At 41.2% G+C, this 22,656-nt stretch overlaps 1 protein-coding gene across 2 annotated transcripts in view; it reads left to right on the top strand.

Annotated features, from left to right (window-relative positions):
* The window catches only part of clasp2 (cytoplasmic linker associated protein 2), a 64,087-nt gene extending 42,230 nt beyond the window's left edge, over positions 1 to 21,857 (top strand). Inside the window, exons 15-46 of one of the 2 annotated variants that reach the window (XM_037693705.1) lie at positions 821 to 898; positions 1,115 to 1,282; positions 1,528 to 1,568; positions 1,934 to 2,086; positions 2,653 to 2,676; positions 2,970 to 2,987; positions 3,545 to 3,646; positions 3,858 to 3,884; positions 4,682 to 4,708; positions 6,187 to 6,360; positions 6,549 to 6,593; positions 7,658 to 7,765; positions 7,998 to 8,060; positions 8,600 to 8,706; positions 8,840 to 8,863; positions 9,000 to 9,155; positions 11,435 to 11,526; positions 11,610 to 11,673; positions 12,315 to 12,374; positions 12,642 to 12,644; positions 13,120 to 13,283; positions 13,820 to 13,898; positions 15,456 to 15,599; positions 15,830 to 15,973; positions 16,068 to 16,174; positions 16,327 to 16,468; positions 18,733 to 18,913; positions 19,012 to 19,205; positions 19,292 to 19,420; positions 19,592 to 19,798; positions 20,047 to 20,163; positions 20,710 to 21,857. In XM_037693705.1, the coding sequence (XP_037549633.1) occupies positions 821 to 898; positions 1,115 to 1,282; positions 1,528 to 1,568; positions 1,934 to 2,086; positions 2,653 to 2,676; positions 2,970 to 2,987; positions 3,545 to 3,646; positions 3,858 to 3,884; positions 4,682 to 4,708; positions 6,187 to 6,360; positions 6,549 to 6,593; positions 7,658 to 7,765; positions 7,998 to 8,060; positions 8,600 to 8,706; positions 8,840 to 8,863; positions 9,000 to 9,155; positions 11,435 to 11,526; positions 11,610 to 11,673; positions 12,315 to 12,374; positions 12,642 to 12,644; positions 13,120 to 13,283; positions 13,820 to 13,898; positions 15,456 to 15,599; positions 15,830 to 15,973; positions 16,068 to 16,174; positions 16,327 to 16,468; positions 18,733 to 18,913; positions 19,012 to 19,205; positions 19,292 to 19,420; positions 19,592 to 19,798; positions 20,047 to 20,163; positions 20,710 to 20,787 (3,220 nt within the window). In that variant the 3' untranslated portion in view covers positions 20,788 to 21,857. The remainder of the gene's footprint in view (positions 1 to 820; positions 899 to 1,114; positions 1,283 to 1,527; positions 1,569 to 1,933; positions 2,087 to 2,652; positions 2,677 to 2,969; positions 2,988 to 3,544; positions 3,647 to 3,857; positions 3,885 to 4,681; positions 4,709 to 6,186; positions 6,361 to 6,548; positions 6,594 to 7,657; positions 7,766 to 7,997; positions 8,061 to 8,599; positions 8,707 to 8,839; positions 8,864 to 8,999; positions 9,156 to 11,434; positions 11,527 to 11,609; positions 11,674 to 12,314; positions 12,375 to 12,641; positions 12,645 to 13,119; positions 13,284 to 13,819; positions 13,899 to 15,455; positions 15,600 to 15,829; positions 15,974 to 16,067; positions 16,175 to 16,326; positions 16,469 to 18,732; positions 18,914 to 19,011; positions 19,206 to 19,291; positions 19,421 to 19,591; positions 19,799 to 20,046; positions 20,164 to 20,709) is intronic. The other variant, XM_037693706.1, reaches the window with a different exon arrangement.
* The last annotated feature ends 799 nt before the right edge of the window (positions 21,858 to 22,656 follow it).

Genomic DNA, 22,656 nt, shown 5'->3' with positions numbered 1-22,656 from the left:
GGGGGGATCAGTTTTGTGTTGTGTGTTTCCTTGACTGATGAAGCCTTCTGGATGGAAGATGAAATATTTCAGCACAAAAAAAGAAACTGTCCAGATGACCTGACTGAAAATTGTTGGATTGTATACCTAGATTATTGAGCATGGACTTTGTTGTTTGTGTGTATGTGTGTGAAAAGACTGCCAGCCTTATGGACCTTTCTCTGTGTGCAGACGTGTTCAGGGTTAACTAGTTTTCTCACTTGGCTGCAAGCTTGAGCAGGGTTCCTCAGCGACTCTGGAAATCAGGGAAAACCTGGAAAATTACTTTCCCATTTTCCAGACAGGGAAGACTTGGGAAATTTAAGAAAAAACATCAAAAGTCAATGAAAACAAGAAATTTACACACTTTTGTTCTAATTAAAAGATTATCCTTTTTGAGATTTTAACATTTACATGTATTAATGCTAGTATTCTAGTATTATTGAATCCACATTCTGCTTCTACAGTATACATAGTACATGTATCCTTACTGGTTGGCTGTGGTGTTATACGATATAATTAATTATTAGGAATGATTGATGTATGTACGTAATGTAAGCTACAATACTAGTAAAAAAAGAAATTGGACTCAGTTTTACTTAATAAACATTGTCTTGCTAATAAGTTTTAACTGGTTGTACAAAGTTCAGTGAGGCTCACCAGTGTTATCAGTGGAAACAGTTTAGACTTGTGGCCTGTAAATGGAAAAACAGCCACACAGGATTTATTTCAGTGTGCTGCACAAATGGCAAATGATGTGTTTCAGCTCAGTTTATGCCCCGTTTTTGTTCCTCTATCTCAGACACACGGCAGTTTTGGTTGAAAGCATTAAAAAGGGAATCCGAGACGCCGACTCAGAGGCCAGAGTGGAAGCCCGCAAGTAAGACATGCACAAAGACATTTCTGAAAACGTGATGTAAAAGACGTACTGTGACTGCTCTCTTTCTCTCTTTGCTCAAATCATCATCACTTTATTCTCTCCTTGTCCTTTATTTGTTTTCCTTCGTTGTATTTCTCTTCTCCCTTTGTTTCTCTCTACACACCTGTTTTCTGTGTGTGTGTTTTTCTATTCTTACTTGATGTTTCTATTTTTAAGGACCTACTGGGGTCTGAGGAACCACTTCCCAGGAGAAGCCGACGCTCTTTACAACTCGTTGGAGTCCTCGTACCAGAGGACGCTGCAGTCCTGTCTAAAGAGCTCTGGCAGTGTGGCCTCTCTTCCTCAGAGTGACCGCTCCTCATCTTCCTCTCAAGAGAGTCTAAAGTAACAAATGCTTAATGCTGCTGCTTTCTAACGAAATTGTCATCACTCCGCTTACTAAAACAAAATTGGTCTTCACTTTTAAGTAATTCTGGATGAATATTAAAGACAGTCTTTGTTAATCCTCATTGGTGGACACATCATCATCATCCACATTAGTGGACTCTCCCCAGTTAATTTTCTTGCGTCTTGTCCATTTTTTCTCTTTAAAAACCAGTAAATGACCCAGTTTTCTCCTCCTTTATCAGCCGTCCTCTGTCTTCTAAATGGTCGGCAGCTCCAGGGCGAGGTGAGTCAACACTCCCACACACAGTGTTCAACACACACAAGCCTTTCAACACATACTCGAATGCTCAGACGGCACAAACAAAATACCAAAACAAATTTCAGCTCCTCCAGAATCATTTCCCTTCATTCTCATTGACCTCATCTTATGTCCATCTCTGAACATTCACCTTTTGTTTTTTTGTGTTACTACACATGTGCGCGTACTCATGCGTATATGTGTCTGGCTATACATGTTTTCTTTATGGTGTGGGTATTGTGTTTGTGTATTGTGTTTGTGTAGTTTGTACCTGCATGAGTTTTGTTATGTGTTTTATATATCCCGTCACCTCCCATCCCTTTTCCAACACGCTCCTCCTGTCCCATCAGTCCCTGCCACAACAAAGGCTGGGGTGTCGTCAGTCTCCCTGCAGCGTTCCCGCAGCGATGTGGATGTAAACGCAGCAGCAGTTGCGAAACACCGGCACGTCGGACAGGCCCGGGGAGCGGGTCGTCTGCCCCCTGGCTCCTACTCCTCTCTGGGTAAGGGCCCCATCAGGCAAGTTCGATGACTAATGAGACTTGGTCAGCAGAAAATAAGCGGACAGCTGAAGAACTCCGTCTAAGGAGACCTCCCAGATCAGTGCAGAGGCCGTGCTTCTAAAGTTTCTGATAGATTAAAATGTGGTACAACTAATCGTCTGAAAACTCCCCTCTTCCGCAAAGAAGCGCCCACAGACTCGCTCTTCAGAGCATGAACTGCCTCTCCTCGTCTCCGGCTTCCAGCTCATTCACCTCCTGATATATTTGTGTTGATGTTCTTTGCATGTTTTTATTGTTGTCACTTTCTCTGTTTCAAAGTTTGTCCCTTCATCTGCATGGTTCTCTTTTAAACAGATTGTATATTACTAATGCACTTTGTACTTTTTTTCCTTCTCTTGTTTCTCTATCTTCCTTTTCTCTGCCTTGCACTTGTTTTATTCCTTCGTATTTTTGTTCACAATTCTTTTAATTTCCTTTTTCCTTCGATTTGTCTTCTTTTGTACCCTTTATTTCTGTTGTTGCTGTTCTTCCTTTCTTGTATGTTTTTGCTCTCTTTGCTGCTTAAGATGATGCCTCTGATAAAACGGATGGTAAGATCATCTCATTCAGCTTCTTCCTGTTACTTTTCCCTCCTCACTTCATCCCTGTCCATGTAAGTTCAGTTGTTGTGACAGGATGTGGACGCACTGCCCCCTGCTGTAAGCATTTGTTACTACACAATGCTCATCTCATCACGTGTCAGATCCAAACAAATTATAAACTCATTTTCTGCTTTAACCCTCTACATCTGCTTTAAACATCATTACTCAGATGTTGGTGTGTTTTACATTTTAATACATGCACCATCAAACTTACAACATGCTCCTTCTTTGTCTGTCTGTAGGGACCAGGTCAGACAATGGTAAGATTGTTGTCTAGGGGTTATTTCTGTGTGTGTTTTTGGGATGTTCTAGTTGGAAAACCATGCCTAAAATATTTCATGTGATTAGTAAATCTGCTGAAGCAAAGGTTGTAATAAATTGAGTTTAAACTAATCAAGTGGGAAAATCACTAGTTTGTAACTACGTAGATTAGTTTTTTCCTCTGCAATTAACCAAGAATCATTAAAAGAATCAAAGTAATTCACTGACTCTTGAGCGATGGAAAAGTGGTTTTGCTTTATCATATCCTGGAAAAACTTGGATTAGAAGTTTTATTTCTGATTTTAAATTGTATTTTTTTCTCTCACTGAAGCATCCCTGCTGTATTTATCTGTCTGCACTTGGCTGAATGTGAATGTTTGGTTTAAGAGCTGGCTGTGGAGCCGTTTCCAGCATTAGAGGCATTTTTAAAACCTGCTGTAGTGCTTCTTAGTTTCTGGGCTTCGTTCAGTTGTAGGGAGTTGGTGACTTGATGTTTCAGAACAGGAAGTGAATCCGGTTTTGGTTTCTTACGGTCGTCTCTTTCATGTACGTGCAGGCCGCGTTCGCACTAAGCAGCCCTTCACTACAGCCACCAGCGTTTCAAGCCAAGTAGACTCAAGAGGACGCAGTCGCACCAAGATGGTCTCCCAGTCACAACGTAAGTATAAGCTTTTAATTTCAAGCACACCGACAATTTAAACCTGGCTGTGAGCAAACCTTCTTGGGCTTAAAGTCCACTTCAACCAGCTGTAATGATGTGTGAGACCTTTTTGGAGCGACTCTTTCTTTCACACTGAAATTGTGGAGTTTCTCTACTTGTTGCCGTCATGGTAACGATAAGCTCCATGTAAATGTTTTTGTGCCTTCAGGTTCCGACGAATCCGATTGCACACCAGGTATTTGTCTGTCAGAATGTGTGTGTGTGTGTGCGTTTTTGTGTACCACAGTGGGATTGGTGGCCCACATGCTATTGCTCTCATTCTGATCAAGGTGTTTTGTGTAAGAAGTGTGTGTGGGGTTGTTTTTCTCTGCATGTTGTGTTTCATCACCAAGGGTTGTGTGGTGAACAGTTTATTTCTGCTGCTCCAGCTGCGCTTTGGCTTTTATTAAGGTTTATTTTTATTTTTTTTAGTTAAACACTCTATCCAAAAACAACAGCTATATTTCTGAACACAGTAGATATCAGTAGATATCCATGTAACTGCAGGGCTGGAGTATTTACTGTTCACTGCGAGTGCACCAAACACACCTGAACATTCATACAAAGACACATGCTGCTTCCCTGATCAGTTCAAAGTCCAGGATTTCTAAAAGATGAGAGGAAAACGCTTAGAAAGATGTCTGTGTGTGTGGGACCGAGCGTGTGTGGATAGTTTTTCACCCATTTGCTTTTCCTCATTGTGAACAGGTTTGGTTCATACCAGTCGTCCCAACATGCACTGCTTTTCCCAGTGTGCCATTTGCAGCTGCTTCGGCTCATGCGTGCTCCTGTTTCCTCTTTTATTAATGGTTTCATTTAGCCTCACCTTCATTCTTGGCGTGGAACACCAGGATGTGCTCCCATTAAGCTGTTCTCTATCTCACACGATGCTTTTTGCTTTTACCCATAATTCATCTGGTTTAATCTGCTGTTCCTTACCCCTCCCCCTTACTTCTGCTTCCCCCCTCTCAACCAATGGGCTTAATGGTTCAGGATCTCAGTCTGCTAACACTGTTGGTGGTAAGATTATAGTGCTTCTTTTTAATTTACCCCACAACTTCCTTAAGTTTTTAGTTGTACTTCCTTTTATTTGTTTCCTAGAATTCTTTCTTTTCACAACTACATAAAAAGATCACTCAAAGCTTCCCACACTGTGGCAAAGGCATGCTGGGATATGTAGTTAGGCTTTTTTTCTATGGCTATGGCTGTTCAGTGTTCATAAAAAAACAACTTTTCTGTGTGAGCTTCATGTTTTTTGCACTTATGTATGCTTGGATTTCCAAATAATTGGAAAAATAAAGTGTAATTTGTGAAAACAATAATTTAATCTAAACCAAATTATATATCAGTTCTGTGTGTAAATTTAAATAGGATATGGAAATAAGGAAAACCAGCTTAAGAAATGTAAAATGATGCATGGTACAAATACAAGTGAGCTGATAAGAACACAGAGTGGAAATAAAAGTTTGTGTAAATTTATTAGTGATCAAGATTTTTTCCAAGTATCACATTTTTCTTTAGCTCTGTTGTTGCTCAGCACTTGTATAAAGATTTTAAGGCTGCATAATATTAGGAAATCATGCAGTTGCAACAATATAAAATATTGCAATGACAGTATCAGATGTGATAAACTCAAGTTTTTCACTATTTTTTCTTCTATCAGCACAACACTCTTAGCCTTTCTGCTACTATTGTTTAAATCAGCCATTGCCTTTTAAGCCAACATGTGTTTATTTGACCGTAAAGTCTGTTACTGACCTCAGATTGTGTTTGTGATTTAGTTCAATCTTGCGTGATAAATTGATGTTTAAATGACGATAACATTTTTTATATATTGTGCAGCTCTATTACGGTAGATAAATGTCTTGTATGGTGTGTGTGTGTGTTTAGTTTATTGCTCAGAGATAGTCTGGTCCTAATGCCCATTTTTAGTCATGATGAAGTCAGTTTCAATCCAGCTTCATGTGTCATTTCATGACCTGTACGACAGAGAAAATCCTCCTCATCTGTTTGTCATCAAGTTGTAGTGATGTAGGTTTGGTGTAAAATAAGATTTGCTCTTGGAGAAAGGATCCCCAGGGGAAAGAAACGGAACATTCTGAACAACTGCATTAATTACTCAAATATATGAAAGTTACAAATGAGTATGGAATTTCAGTGTCATAACATTAGCATTTTTGTTATTGTGTGTTTACACGTAAGACTTTGTGCAAATAAGTTACATTTAAATTGAATTTGTATTGTCACTCACAACCCCAGGAATCCTCTTTCCACTGTTATCCAACATACTGTCTTGTACATTCCCAAAATGTGTTAGAAAACAACCATGTTTAAGTGCAGCAGAGCAGACTTTGTCAGCTTAAATACAAATGTCACATAAGAGTGGGATTGGTTGTACAAATGGTACTGTTAAAGCCTCATGTTGCATGAACAAAACACTGATTGAGCTCTTTATCTGTGTTTTTGTTGTTGTTTTTTTACTTTTCCCCTCTCTGAAGCCGGCAGCCGGAGCGGCTCTCCAGGTCGCGTGCTGACAAGCACAGCCTTGAGCACCATGAGCTCGGGTGCTCACAGGGTCCTCGCTGGAGCCACCGGGGACGGACAAAGACGCAGCCGCATCCCCCGCAGCCAGGGCTGCTCCAGAGACTCCTCCCCCACTCGCTTGTCTGTCGGTCAGTTTGTAAACATCAGTTTAAACTTGATGGTATTCTGAGTTTTTTGCGTTGGTGCACTGATCTGTCTCTGATAAGTCTGGGTCCAAACTCAGCTCGTTTTTCTCTTGCTTCCTGTTTACCTTTTTGTCCCTCTGCTCTTCTCCCGTCCCTCTTTTACTTCTGGCCCTGCTTCCTCCGTCCTCTAGCGCCTTCTAGCCTTAGTACCAACTACAGCAGTGCAAGCAGAGGAGGTAAGGCTCCATCGCAGATCAGAGCATCCACTCCCCATCCTTATTTCTTTTCTCTCCATTACAAAATCTCATCCCGGCCTCTCAATCACGCTTGCTGCCTCCGCTTCATAGAGCCCATCTCTGAAATGTTTGATTTCATGGCTGCGTTGTTGTAGTGATGGGTGCCCAAGATCAGCGATGATCCACGCTTTATGAACACATTGCCTCTGTCTGTACTAACCTGTTGTTAGTGGCCGTGAAATAAGCCTTCTTGCAGGATCAGTGAATCTTCATCGCCTATTTTTAGCACACTTGTAGGCTGTGATTACCCCTGGGTGGCTGATGCTGAAGTTGAACAGAGCAATGAACAGTAAAGATGATTGCAGCCCTCTCACTTGCCGGCTTGTTTGAGAAATCCACCTTGAATGTGTCCCTTTTCTGATCTTTGTGTGGGAGAAAGTCCGTGGGTGTCGAACTGTCCTGCCTTTAAAGGTGCATCTCATCTGCAGCTGAAACCTAAACTGACTGTTCAGCAATGCAGCAAGAAAGCAAACTGCAACATCTTTTAATAACTTTATGTGTTTGTGTAGTTTAAGGAGACAAGCTTCCAGTTTTTATTCAATTTTACTTTAATTTACAAGTAAAATCTGCCGCCAAGACTTACCGTTTTAATATTTTGCTCCACTGGTTGGACATAAGAGGCTGTTTAAAGATTTTAAACTAATAAAGACTAAAGCTGATTAACGGTTTTTACGGATTAATATCATCTTAGTCTTAGACATCTTATTGTTGCAGCAGCTCTGCCAGGCTTCTGAGAGGAAATTTGGTTCCACATATGTTGAGATGCTCCTCTAAGGTCCATTCAATCTGGTTTATGTTTTTTTCACGTTTCTGTCACTTTTATCTGTTTTGTCTTATTCGTGTTTTTGTTTGTGTACCTCCACTTCTGTCACAATTGGCTTTCTTCACTGTCTTTTTGACATCTTCTTTGTCTCTTCTCACAATCACTTTCTTTCCTGTGGCTTCTTTTTTCCTGTTTTCCCTTCTCGTTTCCTGTCCTGCGATGTACGGTTGGGTGGCGTTAGCTCGAGGCAGTCGTATCCCTCGGCCCAGTATGAGTCAGGGCTGCAGCAGGGAGGCCAGCAGGGAGAGCAGCAGGGACACCAGCCCCGTACGCTCCTTCACACCTCTGGGTGAGTAGCAGTAGTGGCCAGATGCCCAAGAGGAGTGCGTGTAAGAATGAGTTACTGTATCTTAAGACTAAAGCAGAATGGAACAACAATAGTCACAGGAAGGGGTTGAGATGTGTTTCTGCTTGCCTTTCTAATTTCATGCTCTACAGAGTTTGTATGAAGTTCCTGTGTGTGTTGTCTTGTGTTTGTGTGCGTGTTAAACTCTTCGTGTGTGTTTTAATCTTGGTTCCAGCTACTCGGAGCTACTCGCGCTCCACTGGAGCTCTCCACACACCTGATGTTTTTGGGGCTGCAGGTGAAGGCTGAGTACATCTATTTCTTTGTACCTCACCCACCTTCTTGGCCAGAATAGTTTAATCTCTTTTTGTTGCTCATTTTTTGTTGTTTTATTTGTTCTGTGTTGTTCTTTTCAGTGCCGATCATCCTGTTTTGTAGATTGCCGAATTGTTTTCTAGTCCATCAGCATCAGTTTTTAACTTCATTTATTCATTTCTCTTAAGTTTCACTCCAGGATGTTGAACCCTCCAGTGGAACTGCATGCTTCCGCCTGTTCAGTTGCCAATTTTTTGCCAGGTTTTCCAGTTTTTTTCTGTCCATTTGTTGTTTATTTAGCTCTGCCTCGTCTCTGCTGGAACATCAACTCTTATGTTTTCATGTCATCCTTTCTCCTCCCAGTGGCAATCTTACCTAACAAGTCATCACTTTAACTTGCAGGATTGTTTATGCGTGAGTTGCGTGAGCTGTAGAATGAAAGGTGACGAGAAAAAGAAAGTGGGATTGTATTTTTCTCTGAAGTTTTACTAACATTTTTTCCTGCTTTGTCTCGCTCTGTAGGATCGGGGTTTGGCATCAGTCATTCGAGTCATCTCTCTTCTTCAGTCAGCGCCATGAGGGTCCTGAACACTGGCTCCGATGTAGAAGAGGCCCTCGCAGATGCATTGGTATGCAAACTGTCAAACCTTTATACAGAAACACCCAAACACATTTACAAACTTGCTGCACGCTCACATCTCCTGTAAGCGCACGTCTGCATGTTAACTAATCCCTGATTCTACCTCTGTTTAACGCTGTCAGCTGTTGGGAGACATGAGATCCAAGGTCAGCTTCTTCTCCTGGCTCTTACCTGTGTGTCGTCTGTGTTTTATTGCGTTCTCAGGATGCATCAGAGCATGTTTACCGTTTGTTTGTTTGTTTGTTTGTTTCTTCCAAATCATGTTGGCTGTCTTCCATGCAGAAGAAACCCGCACGGCGGCGGTATGAGAACTACGGCATGTATTCAGATGACGACGCCAACAGCGACGCGTCCAGCGCCTGTTCGGAGAGGTCGTACAGCTCCAGGAATGGTGGCGCCATCCCCACCTACATGAGGCAAACAGAAGACGTAGCTGAGGTTAGCAGCAATCAGGAATACTGTTGCAGAAAGCAGCTTCTCTAAAATACAGATATTGTGCAATTTTACTTTTAAATGTTTAAATATTATGACTTTACAAAGTAGCAGAGTAGATTTTGAAGATATAAACTCAAAAAATTGAGCTCTTGATTTAACTACCATAATTGCTGGGCTATAAAACGCACCTGACTGTAAGTCGTGCATACTAAATTTAAGATAAATATAATTTTGGCCAACGGTGTTGTTTTAAAGTGCTTTATGAATAAAGTTGTATTGTATATTTTTGTACATAAATAAGACGCACTGTTTTTTTAAGCCGCAAGCATCCACCCCATTCATTATCAGAATCTGTGCCAAGCTCCTGGCATTATGTGCAGCTCTTGTTGTAATACAAGAATCAGCCACCGGATGGCGTTTCATAGACTATTTCTTGGTGATCGTTGTAAGTCTTCATGATGCTTCGCTGTCTGTCTCATGGTTAAAACCATTCAACCTAAGCATAATCACTGGGCAGCACAGTGCCAAACACCTACATAATTTAAATAATTTAAAAATTATATACTGGTAAATTTTACCCACAGTTCTTATTGAGGTCATGTGACCGGGAGTCACATAGTACCGGTAAAATACAGTAATTGAATTAGTACCATTAATTTTTATTGTTAAAAGCTGCTGTTTTTAAATGTACTTTCTACATAAATTTGACGTGATTTCTGCTCAGTGGAGCCCACATGAGAAGGAAGAAGTGGGAAGAGACCCTCCCGTTCGTTGTCTCCACTCCGTGTTCGGATGTGAGCTTAGAGATACCGGTATTTAAACACATATTTACCATACACAGAAAGATGTCACACTGAAAGAATTTGAAAAACTTATTAAAATACGTACCAGACTTGACTGTTTTAAAAATATATTTTGACGACTTCTGCTCAGCAGAGCCCACGTGACTCTGGAAAAAGGAGGAACAGCCAGTAATTTTATTTTATTTTTTTGCTGAAAAATGCCTTTAACTCGGCTAAAAATTAATAAAAAGTACTGGTAGTCGACCAGAAGTCACTCATCGCTGTTCTTCATCCTCTGTGAACTAAAGTCCTCTTCGAGGCTCAGAAAAATGTAATCACACACACCTCGTTCACTGCAGCTGGCTGTTTCTTTCTTGGACAGCCAGATCGATCGCTTTTAACTTGAAAGCTGCATCATAAGAAATTCTCTGTGCATTTTACATTATCGCTAAATAAATGAACAGGTCTGCGCATGAGGCACAAAATACAGTAACTGGTCTCAAGAAATGAAAGCACATCGAGAGTACCTCATTGGTCATTAAGGTTAAACTTCTGGTCACATGATGACAGAGTGGGTGGAGTTATGTGTAGGAAATTTGAAACCTTGAACAAGAGGATTAGGTACATGTGATTACCTGAGTCGTTCATTCTGTGTGTAACTGAAACCCGCCCCCAAGAGGGATGGGTGCTGGGCAGCTATATGAACGCCCTGTCATCTGTTACGGAACCCGATACGTAATATAATAATAATAATAATACATTTTATTTGTGTAGCGCTTTTCTAAATACTCAAAGACGCTACACGCTAGTATAGCTCATTTATGCATGTGCTAAAAGGAATACTTCCGGGTCGCACAGATCGCCTTTGAATTGCTAGATTAAGGAAAATGTACTAGTATAATTCCGTTTGTGAATAAGAACTGTCTTAATTTACTTAGAAAAGTATGTGCCCTATCTCCACCGATTTTAATGTTGCTAATTTGTGCCACTCATTTAAAAAAAAAAAACAACACATTAAGACCGTTTTTATTCATAAACAACCAATCCGTGCGAGCTGGAAATACACTTTGTATCGTGCTTCCATAACAGAAAGGGGAATGACACGCCGACCTCTGTCAAAGGAAACTGTTATTCAGCAGCAGGAAGCTGCTGAGAGACAGCAGGAAGCCTGTCAAAATAAAATATAAATTATTTAAATTATTTAAAAAAAAACACAAATTAGCCGCTCCAGTGTATAAGGCATGTAGCCTAAAGTGTGAGAAAAAAGTAGCGGCTTATACACCTGCAATTACAGTACAAGTTGGTAAAACTAGAGTTGCAGTCTGTTACAAGCCCAAAAAATGTGTGAAATATTCTTAATTACTGTGTTCTAGTTCAATTCCATCGTTTTGACTTGCTCCTCTTGTTTAATTCTGTTTATCCTTAAAAACCTGTCGCTTCAGTATGAATTAGAGCTGACTTTTTGTGTGTTTTGGTGCTTGTATTTTAAATAATTTCCAGGTGCTCAACCGCTGTGCCAGTTCCAACTGGTCTGAGAGAAAGGAGGGTTTATTAGGCCTGCAGGCCCTGCTGAAGAACCAGCGCATGCTCAGGTGGGTCAAAGAACACACTAAGTGTTTTCAAAAGATGAATTCATGAGTTTTGTTTTTAATCTTACTGTTTTTTTTTCCTGCAGTCGAGTAGAGTTAAAGAGGCTGTGTGAAATCTTCACCAGGATGTTTGCAGACCCTCACAGTAAAGTATGAATGCATGCAGCCCAATACACACACATAAAACACACAGCATTCATTACTCATCCACTTTTAATTTTCCTCTTGGTTTCAGTTAACTTTTCTTTTTTTTTATCCCACCATCTTTCACTGTACCGGATTCTGCCCAAACAGTGTTAGATCTCTTTAATACGCACACAAACACATATATAAATAAAATAATTTTCATGGGTTTTAGGTAAGATAGGGGATAAATCTAAAGATAAATTCATCGAAACATAAACACTGGCATGCAGAGTGTGTAAAACATTAACGGCATGTCACACCTGACTTTGCGTGTGATCTCACACTCTCCGCCTCCCTGTGGGATTGCTCTGTCACCGTTTAGCCGTCAACCTGCTGGCTGTGTTCTTTGCATCCACTGCCTTCTTTGTTCCCTCCCTACCTGTAGCCTGAAACAAAAACACTGACTGTACACGCTCTAAACACACACACACATTCAAGTAATTGGGCTGCCAGCTCTTTTTCTCTTGACTAACCAGCTGTGGTTCGCCCTCTCTAACACTTTTTCTTTCGGCGGTATGAGTGCTCCGTTGCCTCACACATGGCGTAAGGTGTGTGAACGTCTTCTTTTCCACTCGTTTGACGTTTGACGATTTGATGAATTTCAGCGAGACTCCGGCAGGGTGTACGGCACCGCAGAATCCGGTATAAGCTCAGCCTCCTTCAAGGTACATCTCACCATGGATCTGTCCCCTGACTCCGTCTGTCTACTCCTTTTTTTTAATCTTCCATATCATTTGTTTCATTTCTTTTGTTGCTAGTATGCACAAAACATCTCATATTTTTGTTATATTGTGATTCACACTTGTTTGAACCTTTGAGGCAGCTTTGAAAATTTTGTCAAGATGGGTTTACTCTGAGTGCACATTTCATGGAGCTAACAGATGTGTGTTTCTCTTCCCTCCATGCCTCCCCCACTGTGGAACTCTCTGTAGAGAGTAAGTTTGGCCAGTTCGTGATTGTGTTCGTGTATTTGAATGAAAATCTACCTCATTAATCTGATTGGTAATCAGTTACCAAGGCAACTATAACACCCACTAACCTGCCTCGTATGATGGTGCCTGTAGATTCACCTCCCCGCTCAAATCAACTACCGGCACGGAGACTCTGGTTCTAATTCTCATCAAATCTCACTGCATTTGTTTGTTAATGTTGATGTGTTTTATATAATTTTGAGTGATTTAAATTGGTGATTGGGACTGAAGATGAGCTGCTGCAATAATGAATAACCACTAACATAAAGGAAACTAATGCTGTTCTTACATCGTTGCGATGCAGAGCAATGTGTCTTCGCTCTAACAGTGTGAAGATTCCCTGATGCATGCGTTGTGTGTATGTGTGCATGAAGTGTTTTGTGATTTATTGTCTTGGCCGCTGTTTGTAATTTAAACTACATATGTTGTGTGTGTTTAGGTGTTCAGCATGTTCCTGGAGACTCTGGTAGACTTCATTCAGGTCCACAAGGAAGATCTTCAGGATTGGTTGTTTGTCCTGCTCACTCAGCTGCTGAAGAAGATGGGAGCAGACCTGCTGGGCTCCGTACAGGCCAAAGTTCAAAGAGCTCTGGATGTCACAAGGTGGGTGGGGGTCAACTCTATGCAAATGGAAACTGGAGGTCAAAATCATTAAAACACTATTTTACTTAAGATTACTCAGATGAGAACATTTGATTGCTTCTATAAACTTTCAGCTCTAACAGTGAATGGCTCTTGATCACATCACTGGCTCCTTATGTTGTCAGGATGATTGTGTGGCGTAAATGAACACTTTGAAAAGGAAAACAATTACTCGTAAATTATAAACCTGCCATTAAAGATCAGAAAATTCAATGTTGCAACTTAATTGTCTTGTACTTCAACCTTCATTTTTACAAAATATAATTATTGGTTAGAAGTTGTGGCTCACTGTGATCGGGTATCTGCAGAATATTTTCTTTAAAGCTGTCAATAAATTGTATTTGAGTTACTTTTCCCTTAGTAATAATTTAGTTGAACTTATTAAGCACTGAATGGTGCAAAAATGCTTGTTCTTTTTAAATCCCATACACGTCTGAATGTTGGTTTGGGTTTGCGCCTTTGTGGATTCTTGAAACGTGATTTTATTTTTCTTGCAGAGAGTCTTTTCCAAATGACCTCCAGTTCACTATCCTCATGAGGTTCACAGTGGACCAGACACAGACGCCCAACCTCAAGGTACCCAACAAGTCAAAGTAATGTATGTTAGTGTTTGAGTTAAAGAGGTCAGTGGAGGTCATGCACGTGAAGCTGTAAATGATGCTGGTTGCTGCTTGAACTAATCTGACCATACTGCTGTGCATCCCCGAATCCTCGACTGTGATTGGACGCCGATTGATCCCTCCACTAACGCTTTAAAGTTTCTCACCTTTCTCACCCAGTTTTGTGCTCTTATCATTCATTCTCTGCTGTTGCATTCCTCACTTTTTTGTCACCCTGCAGATCTGCCTTGTCTCATCATGACCCCTGTTGTGTGATTTTTTTTTTTTTTTTAACCTCATTTTCACTCCCTCTTCTTGTAACTTCTTTTGTAATCTGACTCACAAAATTTCAGGATTAGACATTAAAACTACATACGCTGCTAAACAATTTAAATGTCCTGCTGTTATAATTATGTATAACTAGCCCTTTCGTGGAAAGAAAATGACAAAGATAAGAAAATGTCTTGAACATGTAAGAAACGAACTGCTCTGAGGTCTGAAGGAATCCCTCATTTTAGACCAACCAACTGGACAATGTAGAATTAAAGCTGCACAAAACGTAAAACGACAGTAATGATGGGGAGAAAATTCATAAGCAGCCATTTGAGTGTCGCCCGACCCGAGCACAATTTCCAGTTGTTCTACTCCTCCAAACCTCCTCTCATCATTCCTCCTGCTCCTTTCATCCCTCCTTTCATTTTCCTTCTCCCCTGTTTCTGTTGATTGACGCGGTGCTTCTCTCTCTTTCTGAAGCCTGTACAGAGCTCGTGTTGTGGGCGAGGCAGGGGAGGGTCCGGGGTAAAATTGTTCCCCCCCAGAGCGCGGCGCCACCTTTGCTCTCTAGACGAGCAGGCCGCAGCCTGGAGCCAGTCCTCCCAGGTCAGTGCGCTCCGGGGGGAGGAATTATTTGGCGCGCACTGTGCTGCTGAGTGATATGGAGGAAGTTCTGGCTCTTGAGGTGCAGATGTAGAGGAACAGAGATGGACGAGATCATGAGAGCAGGAGTCGATGTTGACATTTTGCAGCCTGCTGGTCATTGTTGACATTTATTGCCAATCGAAGCAGATGGCTGCTTGTCCTGAGCTTGGTTCTGCTGGAGGTTTCTTCCTTATGTGGGAGTTTTTCCTTTCCACTGTCGCCTTCATGCTTGCTCAAGATGAGAGTCTGCGATGAAGTTAAACTCAAAGCAGTCTGTTCCTCAGATAAATAATGTTAAATTATTATTTTTTATATGAATGTTTCTGTTCAGTGCCCTGAGACAACTTCTGTTGTGACTTGGTGATATAAAAATAAACTGAACTGAATTGAATTGAAATTGTTTCCTTTGTTTTGTCATTTGTCATCTGTTTTGTTTGCAAAGCAAATTCAGAAGTCAAGTTGTTTATTTTCAGATCTGCCAGAGGTACACTCTGTCAACATTGGTGGTCATTGTCGTGTGTGCTTGTGGTTTTGTTTTTACCCTTCTTGATATTTGCAGGTGAATTATGACCATGCAGTTCGTTATAAACTTTACTCTGTGTGTGTATTTGTGCAGGTGAAAGTGGCTATTCTAAAGTACATTGAGACGTTGACGCTGCAGATGGACGCTCCGGACTTTGTGAACTCCAGTGAAACTCGGCTGGCTGTGTCTCGCATCATCACCTGGACAACTGAACCCAAGAGCTCTGATGTCAGAAAGGTACTGACACTCAGCTTCATTGTGAACCTTTATGTTGCATTTATAAACAAACAAAATTTAATATATATTTTCAAGAGACAAAGATTTTTGTAACGTGCAACTCAGCCAGTACAAAAATCACTTCCTCTGAAAGAGCTCCTGTTGCCACTGACTAGTACTTCCTAGAGTTGCTGCCGTCCTTTTCTGTATGTCTTTAAACGAGAGGGGGTTTTGTATTTTGACCCTAACAGGCAGCCCAGTCGGTGCTGATTGCCCTGTTTCAGCTCAACACTCCAGAGTTCACCATGCTGCTGGCAGCTCTGCCCAAAACTTTTCAGGACGGAGCCACAAAGTTGCTTCAAAATCATCTGAAGAACACAGGAAATGTTGCACAGGCAAAAACTCCCACTAACTATGTTGAGAAACTTTCCACTGCCACCCTGAAAGACTTGCATCATTTTATTTATTATGTGTGTGTCACATTTTCAGGCTCAAATAGGCAGCCCGTTGACACGCCACACCCCTCGATCTCCAGCCAGCTGGTCCAGTCCAGTCACTTCACCTACTAACACGTCCCAGAACACCCCTTCACCAAGGTAATGAACACTTCCCCCACAGTCCACGCTGTACTCAAAGGTGATGCTCTGTCATGAAATAAATAAGATTATTTTCAAAGATGCATTCTGCACCAAAAACCTGCAAAGCCCTTAATAAAAATACACACATGAAGATTCTCTTGTCTTTGTAGTGCATTTGACTACGACACAGAAAACATGAACTCGGAGGACATCTACAGCTCTCTGAAAGGCGTCACTGAAGCCATCCAGAACTTCAGTGTTCGCAGCCAAGAGGACATGAATGATCCAGTCCAACGGCGAGAGGGAGAGGAGGTGAGCTGTTGGGAACAGGACATGAATCCATATTTACACTCTGCACAGATCCACTGTGGCTGACAGGCCGTTTACACTGCTGTAAAACATTCTTGGATGTCCCTTTAATGAATATCAGCAACACTTTTGGTTTAAGTTGGATTTTACACCATATTGACTTTGTTACTCATTTATAGATAAAAGTGCCAAAGCCTCTAAACATAGGATTTGTGTATATTAAAGTTTCAGGGCTTATGAAACCAAGCGCTAAAGTTTAACAATATTATTTCCTCAACTTTTACACAATGCTATCTAAAGGTCAAGGTTGTTAAAAGCAAAACAAGAGATGTTTCAGTTTCTTATGGTTTTCTCTTGCTGTGAATTAATCTGTAGTCTGCAGGTTATAATTTGTATCTCATATTTACAGTCAGGATTTAACTGCTTCATTTTCAGACTATAGGAGCCATAAAAAGTTTTTAAATGTTCCCTCTCAGGCATGCAGGCGAGAAGTTGTGAAACACTTATCATTACCCTTTTCCAGGATTTGACACACATACACACACATGTACTGTATGTGCTCCTGACATGTGATCCGCCCCACCGCTTCTCATGTGGCGTGAGAACTGAAAGTGACACTGTTTGTCAGCCTGTATCCTCCACAACTTCTCCTGTTCATAACGTTTCACCTGTTTAAAATATGGTTTAATATCTTCTAACCCTCGTTTTGTTCGAGTGCTTGCTCGGTGTAAATTTATGGCTCCAGCCGTCACGCCTACTGCGTTCTCTTCCAATAACACAGGTCCCTTTTAAGGACATGGTGTTCTCCCATACAGAGGTGTGACCTCTTGACATTTTCCTCCTGGGATGTGTCTGAAATCCAAGCAGCCCGCATGTCATCAGCACACCTGACTCATCAAACCGGCCCACAGATAGTAGCGTTTACTGCTTGGAGTGTAAACATACACACTTTAACATACCTTAGACCCTATCACCTTGTTTTTGCTCCTTACCTGGTGGGTCGTGTGTCGACCTTCACAAAGTCACTGGTTTGTTTTTAGCACAATTTAAAAACCAAACAAAGGTAACTTGATCCTAAATGACCCCCCGGTGGATGAACGAAGTGGAAAATTAAAACGGGATTGGGTTGCTCTTAATCCTTTTCAGGTATTTATCAGCTGAAACACGACAGAGCCCTGCACTTTTGACCTCTCTGGAACTGTCCTCTGCTGTGATTCATGCAATTTTAGCTCAAGTGCATGTGAAACGAATGAAATGAGATCATCGAAAGTGGAAGTTGTTGAATGAGTTTAAGGGTTTTTCTGTTTCAGAAAGCAAGAAGACCCAGTACAAGAATATGTGATGGTACAAAAGCAAAATATAAAGTTCCCATTTAACTAATAAACACTTTGAAGACGAACAGTAGTGCTCCTTTCAGTCATGTCATATGGAAAAAGTCTAGTTTTCTGTTTTTCTGTTGCTAATATTTAACTTTTTAGGTTGTTTTGGAGGTTACATGTTTGAAATGTACAGGTTATAGTTTATTTTTGATTGAGGGGCACACACTTTCTAACGCAACGTTGCCTTGACATGCAAGTTTCAGTTTTTGCCGACGAACCAGCTTCCTGCAGATTGTCCAGACAGGTTAATTTATGCTTCACTGTGTGTAAATTACTTTTTATTTATCCGATTTCCAGCATGTTTCTGGGAGCCACTAACAGAAAAAATAGCTTATTCTACATTTAACTACTTCAACATCCACATGATAATGTTTCACATTAAACAGATGTCTCCTTAAGAGTTTAGCAATCGCACACTTTATTAGTTGTATTAGTTTAATTCAGTTCTGTTTCCATTAGTGCTAATGATTATGGAAGTTTTTATTTCCGAGCTAATTTTTTGGATATTTTTATGAGCCAAGTGGAAATATAAACAAATAAATAAAAGCTCTGCAGTTCCTTCTGTAGACATCAGTGATCTTGTATGCGGTCTTCTGGAGCAGTGGTGACCAGTCCTGGTTGTTGAAAATCTGCTGTGTCAAAGCGGACACCCCTGAATGGCTGATTTACAGGCTTCTGTGGAGTTTGAAGACTTAACAACTAAAACATGCAGGAAAGTTGCCCTCAATGACCAGAACTGGGAACCACTGCTGTGGAGCACTTAGACCTGCAGTCCATGTGTGATTACAACTTTACAGATGTGTTTGTTTCTTATATAAACCTCGTTTATAGACATTTATCTAATGTGTTGATGTTTCTTCCATCTCATGTTTTTTTTTTTAATTTCAGGGTGGCAGCGGGATAGACTTCGTGGACGGGGGCCGCATGGCTCTTGATAACAAGACTTCCCTCCTCAACACCCCCCTGCTCTCCTCCAGCCCCCGAGTGGCTCGTGAGCACTTGTCTGACTCCCCTTTCAAACACAGCCGCAAAGACGCCAGCCTGGACGACTCGGAGCAGCTCGCTGATGGTACACAATTCCTTTCTTACAGAAGAACACAACGTGTAGGACACGGATCGCACATTTTGTGATAACTGAAACACGTTTTGTGTGTTTCAAATGTCTAGACGGCAACCGTGACCAGATGGAGCTTCTGGCCGAACTCCTCAAGGAGCTGTCCAATCATAACGAGCGCATAGAGGAAAGGAAGGCAGCGCTGTGTGAGCTGCTGAAGCTGATCCGTGAAAACACCCTGCAGGTGTGGGATGAACACTTCAAGACTATCCTGCTTCTTCTGCTCGAGACGATGGGTGACACAGAGGTACTCGCAGACACAGAGTCTGTATCAGCTGAACGCAGGGCGACATTCCTTTCCCTTTTGATCCTAAATCCCTTTCGCTTTCCTAGCATGTGATTCGAACTCTGGCTTTGCGCGTGCTGAGGGAGATTCTTGGCAAGCAGCCTTGGAGGTTCAAGAACTATGCAGAGCTTACAATTATGAAGACATTGGAGGCTCACAAAGATCCTCACAAAGAGGTAATTGTATCTACCAGTACATAAAAGTTTGCAGTCAATTAAGTTAATTGGGTTATGTTTATGCATCTTTAATGCATAAACTAATAAACTAAACTTTTTGTGTAATGGCCTCCTGTAGATAACAAATATAGCAGTTTCGATTCGATCTTTGTTGTTTGTGTGTCCCTGAAGGTGGTGCGAGCAGCAGAGGAGACGGCAGCCATGTTGGCGTTGTCCATCAGCCCAGAGCAGTGTATCAAAGTGTTGTGTCCCATCATTCAGTCAGCTGAATACCCCATTAATTTAGCTGCTATCAAGATGCAGACAAAGGTGGTGGAGAGGATTCCCTGCGAGGGCCTGATCAGCATGCTGCCTGAAATTGTGCCGGGACTCATTCAGGTAACACGTCTAATACTGAAAATGAACTTATAGGATCAGAATAGCTTTATCATAGATTTGTATCTATAAAAGTGAGATGTTTATTTTATCTGTCTCACAAATTAAAGTTTTTTTTTGTTTGTTTTTTGGTGATGTAATGCCTGACAGGTGTTTTGTTTATAAAAATCTGTGCAAGTTCTTTCCTCCTGCACAACTCTTAGATTCTGGCTTTTTATTTTCAACAAGGTCTGTTTCATGTGATTCAACAGGGTTATGACAACTCTGAGAGCAGCGTGAGGAAAGCGTGTGTGTTCTGCCTGGTGGCCATCTACGCAGTGATTGGAGAGGACCTTAAACCTCACCTCAGCCAACTCTCCAGTAGCAAGGTGAGCTGACCACAGAGTGTTACAGATGGTTATTCATCACAAGCCACTGTGTTAAATAAAAACCATCATCTTGGTTACCACACAAGAAAAATCATTAGTTTTCTGTGTGGGGATATTCTTTAAAATCTCTTAGCTATGTTTCTGTCGTGTGACGATTTGTTCTTGACTTGTACTCTCGCAAAATATCAGCGGTTAGTCACAGGGATCATTAAATAAACCATTAAAGAAAAGAAGCCACCACCACTCAGTTTTAGTAAATCAGTAGAAATTATGATGATGCAACTTTTAAAACAGACTTTGGCATAAAGATGAACTTTGGAAAGTTTAAATGAATATAGCTTGCAATGTTTTCCCAATCCCTCTCTGCTGTGCTTCAGTTCTGACCCAAATCCTCTGTCTTGTAACCATGGCAACTGTTTAAGGGGCTCATACTGACACCAGTTCAAGCAGTTGTTTAGATGTATGCATTACACAGTTGACTCGTGTTAAAATGCAATAACCAAAAATACGATTGTTTGTTTTTATGCTTTTATTTTTTGTTTGCAGCTGAAGCTGTTGAATCTGTACATCAAGCGGGCCCAGTCTGGATCCAGCGGCAGTGAACCCTCAGCTGAAGGCCTATAGAAGTCACACACCTCCCCCAGGGCCGCCACAGAAATGCAACAAATAGAAAACATCTGCTCGCAAGATCACACCCAAAACAAAGTTCGAGACTTACAGGAGAGAACTGCTGACATCCACAACAGACATGGTGCACACACGCAAATAACACCGGTACGCACAGTGCTCACGCGTTTCCTGCTTCACTGCAGAATGGGAGTTGTGGTGCCGAGTAGAGGAACGTTGTAGTTCTGCTCACCATTACGAAGCATCCACCCCCGATTCAGACTGAACTGAACCCTTAAATCTGGAATAAACCTTAACAGCTGCAGACATCCACGTTCATACTCCTCATGTCCGTCACTAATCACCGCAGGACGACGTTTGTCCTGTCCAACAGTATTCACTGCATGGTTTTGATTTTTCTGAGGTTTAATATTCATCAAACGCTGCGATGAACAAACTGTGCTGTTTTCTCTTTCTTGAACAGTGAGTAACTGGGTCCAGGTAGATGAGAATGTACATTTATTTTGTGTCATAGTTTGGATTTTACACTTTGTTTTTCTTTTTCTCGTGGTGCTTTTCATTACCAATCTCCCTCACCTTTGGATCAAAACACACTTTTTAAAATTTTATTTAGAAAGGTGCTGATAAACCTAAAAGGTACGATTTCCCTGCACGGCACTGACACGGGTCTCTGCGGGTCACACAGGCTCAAAGCAAACACACAACAGACTAAATCCAGAGTATGGAAGCCCTTATGTGCTTGGCTATGCATGAGACATAATGTAAAAGAATAACTTTTATTAGGTCTGATGATTAAACTATTGTGATCGGGGTTTTATTTAATGTGAACTATGTCAACCCCTTTCAGATAAATCCACAATTTGATTAGCCCATTCCTGGGCAACATGTGGAGGAGGATGGGTGTGCTGTTTGAATGAAGTATCAGGATATGTCTTCTCGCAGTGGATATGTATCTAAATATGATATTAAAATAGAATATCCAAAAAACAGTGTCGTTAAGAAGTGTCCCCCGGGGCGGTGCACGAGCGCACCTTCACCCATCTTCATTTTTATTTTCCTCTCTGTTGCCGTAGTAATGTTTCGCTCATGTTTTTTTTTGTTTGTTTGTTTTTTTCTCGCTCTGCTGAAAAGTTTGTAGAAATGAATTATTTGCATCTCTAAAAAAAACGTCCTCACATTTCTCTTTTCCTGTCCGTTGTGTCTTCCTTTTGTAACATTCTAGTTTTCCCTGTGCATTTACAAAGCTGTGCTTACAGTAAAATAAAGAACTTGTACAGATCACGACAAGCAGCGAGTCTGTTGAAGTGGGATTTCTGAAGACCGAAGGAACCGAGAGAATCGTTTCTTGTTCTTTTTATAAAACGTTGGGAACGTTTGCATCGTGATTCTCCAAGCTGACGTGCAGATACAAAGTCATGACTTGGATTTACTCTCCCTATATTTGTGCCAAATCTTCACACTTTTCCTCGCAAAGTGCTGCAGCAGGCAGAAGTGAGAACAACATGCACTTGTTGCACTTGATATATATAAATGTGGCTAATTCAGACACTAAAAAACATTTACATCTTATGTAACTTAGCTATTTGAGATACTGGTGCTGAGTTTCATCTATGGGTCTGTTCTCTGAACTGTATATTTAGTAGCATCTGAAGAGGGTGCCAGATCCAGCTCCGCTCTCACCTGGAAACCCCGTGGACTCCCAGGCAGTCTTCAAACTGCAGACTCTGTTAAGACCCTGAAAGCTAATAGGAAAACATCAGTTACAGCTGGGGGATGAAAAAAAAAAAAACATTTTAATATAACCCTGTGTAACTTCATATTTCTACAGGAATGCTGCTAATTTTGTATTTTAAATGTAAAGCAATT

This window comes from Nematolebias whitei, chromosome 19, assembly GCF_014905685.2.
Source record: "Nematolebias whitei isolate Nwh7 chromosome 19, NemWhi1, whole genome shotgun sequence".
NCBI classification, from domain to species: Eukaryota; Metazoa; Chordata; class Actinopteri; order Cyprinodontiformes; family Rivulidae; genus Nematolebias; species Nematolebias whitei.
The sequence above is the reverse complement of the archived record's forward strand: the minus strand, read 5'-3'. Positions and strand labels throughout refer to the sequence as shown.